Source organism: Elaeis guineensis, chromosome 1, assembly GCF_000442705.2.
Source record: "Elaeis guineensis isolate ETL-2024a chromosome 1, EG11, whole genome shotgun sequence".
Taxonomy (NCBI): Eukaryota; Viridiplantae; Streptophyta; class Magnoliopsida; order Arecales; family Arecaceae; genus Elaeis; species Elaeis guineensis.
Window position 1 is genome coordinate 6,788,704 of NC_025993.2, and position 3,819 is coordinate 6,792,522.

The 3,819-nt window shown below is 37.3% G+C and overlaps 1 protein-coding gene across 1 annotated transcript; it reads right to left on the reverse strand.

Annotated features, from left to right (window-relative positions):
* Positions 1-427: 427 nt before the first annotated feature.
* On the reverse strand, positions 428-2,086 carry LOC105037418 (uncharacterized). The gene has a single exon (XM_010913089.4). It carries the CDS (start codon positions 1,712-1,714, stop codon positions 1,166-1,168), a length of 549 nt encoding a protein of 182 aa, XP_010911391.1. The 5' UTR covers positions 1,715-2,086; the 3' UTR covers positions 428-1,165.
* Positions 2,087-3,819: the final 1,733 nt, after the last annotated feature.

The window sequence follows — 3,819 nt, forward strand, 5'->3', positions numbered from 1 at the left end:
CGGCCAGTCCGTCCAAATGCCGTACCACCACCATGGGCTGTTGTCCTGCCAAGGACATGCTGTACGACCGCCATGGGACGTTGTTCTGCCAAGGACATGCTGTACGACCGTCATGGAGCGTTGTCCTGCCAAGGACATGGGTTAATTCCAATGACCTGATAACCCACGATGATTTGATAGTCCTCGACGATTTGACAACTCTCCAGTTGTCTACACCATTAATAGCGGGACCATACTGCATTCTACTATAAAAACAGGGTAAGAAAACGATTTTGGTAAGCGCTCTCTCTCTCTGAGCCCCTGATTTTTCCACTGTTGCCTAGTCTCCTCTCTGACTTAAGCATCGAAGGGTCTCCGCCGGAGACATCTCCGGTCAGTGAGGACTTTCCTTGCAGGTGCGCGTTTTCGACGATCAGGCGACGAAGGGATTGGCTGCAACATCTTCCTTTCTCATTCAAGGAATATCATAGTTCCTTGTCTAAATATTTTTTCCCTTAATTATTTTCATTTTGGGATACAACACATCTCCTGTCTGACGAAGTCATCAGTAATCCTCTTACCAGGTTGTCACCCCTATTCATCATTAACATTGGACCACCACAATTAGGCAGGTATCAGATGTTGAATAAAAAATTGCTCTTTTTAAATAGATTGAAGATTGGAAGAGGACACGAACACACATTCTGGTGGGTATAGTGAACCAAAGTATAATATAGGACATAATCATGTATATGATTCTTCTGTTGATTTGATTTCAAAGGTTATGTAATCATAGTCATTATTTAAGTAATGTGAAGCAAAGCAGCACGGCGAAAACACAAGAACCTATATTGTTGAGATACATTTAGGGTTTTTTTTTTTTTTTTGGCTGTTTCCCTGAAGCTCAAGCTATCAATTGTCAAAAATTCTGGAGCCATAGAAGAGTTGAATTGGCACTTGTACTTGATTAGAACCTAAGATGATTTTATTAGTTCCAATTTATATTCTTTCCAAGTTGACTACTGATGCATATTAAAGCTGTACAAATGGGCAGCAATAAGCCCTTCACTGCTTATTTTGATAACAATTACAACACAATTCGGTGTAGTGATTTAGCTTCCCCTTTAGCCACCATGGCACTCTCCAAAATCTCGTACATAGACTCAGTGATCATCTACTTATTCTCTTAACTTTTTTCTTGTGACTTTCTCTTGGAGGAATGAGTTTTCTGAACCACAAATAGCTTCTTCAACACCCTCAGCTTCTCCACCAAGCTAAGCCCCTTGTGGTGAAGCACACGTCCACTCTTCGACACACCTAACACTGGCAGCCAGCAGAGCTCGATTGCTCCATGTTTCTCCTTTTCAGTTAACAAACCTTTTGCAGTGGCTGCTGATCCTTTCAAATTCTTCTCCACAATGCCTTCTTTTCGGTCGTCTGAGGCCTGACAGAGCTCTTCATTGAAGTCCTCCCATAGCATGTCCATCCTCTCCTGGTAGTCGATAAAAGTGTCGCTGTAGTCGCTGAATGATGGAGAATTTGGCCTGTGATTTCTTTTAACTGTGTTGGTGATATCAGTGGCAGCTCCTTCTGCCACTGAGAAGCTTCTTCGGAGATTGGTGGTCTTCGTTTCAGGTGAGAGAAACCATAGAGAGGAGGTGGTGATGGAGGGGAAGGGGAACTCGCAGAAGGAATCTTGGTCTGTGGCAATGGTGGGGAAGCTGAAGTCATCCATCCTAGTTCTATTCTTCTCTCTCTCTCTCTCTCGGTCTCTTATTATAGGATGCAATGTGGTGTTGTGTTCTTGACCTTGGAGGTTTGAAGCTTCTAAAAAAAAAAATGCGATGAAGAGAAGTGGGCACCATTGGTTCTTGGTGTCAAGATATTCTTTCAGGGTGGTTGGCCATCTCCTTCACCTCCTCCGGATTAAGCGGTAGGGGAAAGTGGAGAGTTTTAGTTTCTTTGTGCATTTGGTTAACAGGGCATTCAGGTGCTGAGTCCATCCAAACCAAAGGGACGTACGTTAGTTACATTGGTGGCAACTGGCAAGTGAAGGGAAAAAAGTCATAAAAAGATTGGTCAATTTCGACATTGGATGTATTAAAAAATAGGAAGAAAGCAAGGATATCTGTTCACAAATTTGGTGTTTTCTTCAATGGTCGACCCAAGGTGGCACTTTTTTCTTGATGGAAGTGTTGTGTTTGAAACACATTGGTCACCTAAAAGATTAGTCAGGTTAGATTTGATGTTTTGATTCAAGTGGGTCCTGGGTTAGTGTAGTGCAAATTAAGTTAGGGGGACCCAATTTGGGTAGGAATGTAACGAAACCAAGAGTACTCCATGAAGCAGGTGAGGATGATAGCCGGTTAGGGTGGGTTTGGGTTTGGTCATACCTAAACCCAAAATCTTTCTGTTAGATCCAGATCCAAATCTAAATCCAACTAAAACTACATCGGATAGAAATCAAACATTTAACAAATTATTTATCCAAAACATTTGTTACATCCTACAAATGTATTATTCAATTATTACTTTTTTATTTTAGCATCCATGCAATAAAAAACATGAAGCATAAAAAGATCCTGCAATAATTGAGCTTGATATAAGTATTAAATCATAATGAGTATTTGGTGAACAAGGTTGGTTCCAATTTCATGACTCTCTATTCGATCTTTTTCTTTTATGAATAAAAGAAAGAAATGGATAGATGCACACAGAAACGTGTGTGTAAGTATATATTTGAATATTTATGCGGATATTTGTATGCATATATTATCATGTTTGATTTTGATCTTTTGGGAATGGATTTACATAAATCCAAACCCAACCAGCTAGGGCTTCAAGTCTAATTTTGAAAACATGGACCCAACTAATAGCTTATTGAGTTTATTTTTAATGACCAGAACCTATGTATATGTACCATGTTAAGGATTATCAGCCTCCATTGGTGCCAATACCATTTAGGAGAAAGGTGCCAACAAATTGAGCTAACATTATTGCCAAAATATTCAAAACCAAAAATATAAAAAATAATATAGAATATAATCCAAATTTAAAGATTTTTTTAATGGATTTTAAGATATCAAATCGTTGAACATCATCGAGATTTTCTTTTTCCAAAAACACATCTACAAAGAAAAATCCTTCCGGACCTAGAGTTAGAATCCTTTTTAGAAGAAATTTTTATGAACTTAGAAACCCAAATCTCAACATGAAGCCGTCGTGGGAAGGTTTTCTCTGGTATTTAAAAACATAGAGACTAGGAGTGCTAATCTGAATGGGTTGTGTTAGACATGGGTCTGGTCGAACGTGGGTACATAAAAAAATTATTAATGTAAATTCGATCTATTTATTAGATAGTTCAAAAATTTAAATCCAAATCCAATTTATTTATAAAATAGGTAAACCACCTAACTTGTATAACTCGTTTATTATATAGGTTAAATTAGGTTAAATGGATCGCACAAGTTAAATAAATTTTTAAGGGATTAAAATGAATTTAAATGATTTAAACATATTAAACAGGACAGAAATGAGTTAAATAGTTTTAAATTGGTTAAGAAGGCCATAAATGGGATAAATAAATTAAGTCATCACTTTACTTTTAATTATTAAACATATCAAAACAAGTTAAAGAGATTAAAGGTCTAAATTTGAATCTAACTTGTTAAGTAAATGAGTTTAGATAGGTTGATATATTTATGATCGAAATCTGTTTATGTCAAACTTAAATCTACTTAAAGCGGATCGTTTATGGGTTAAATTAATAGATTGAGTCAAAAATTACTATCTCTAATAGAGGCTCAATCAATTCACTTAGATATAATGATCTCGGTGAAC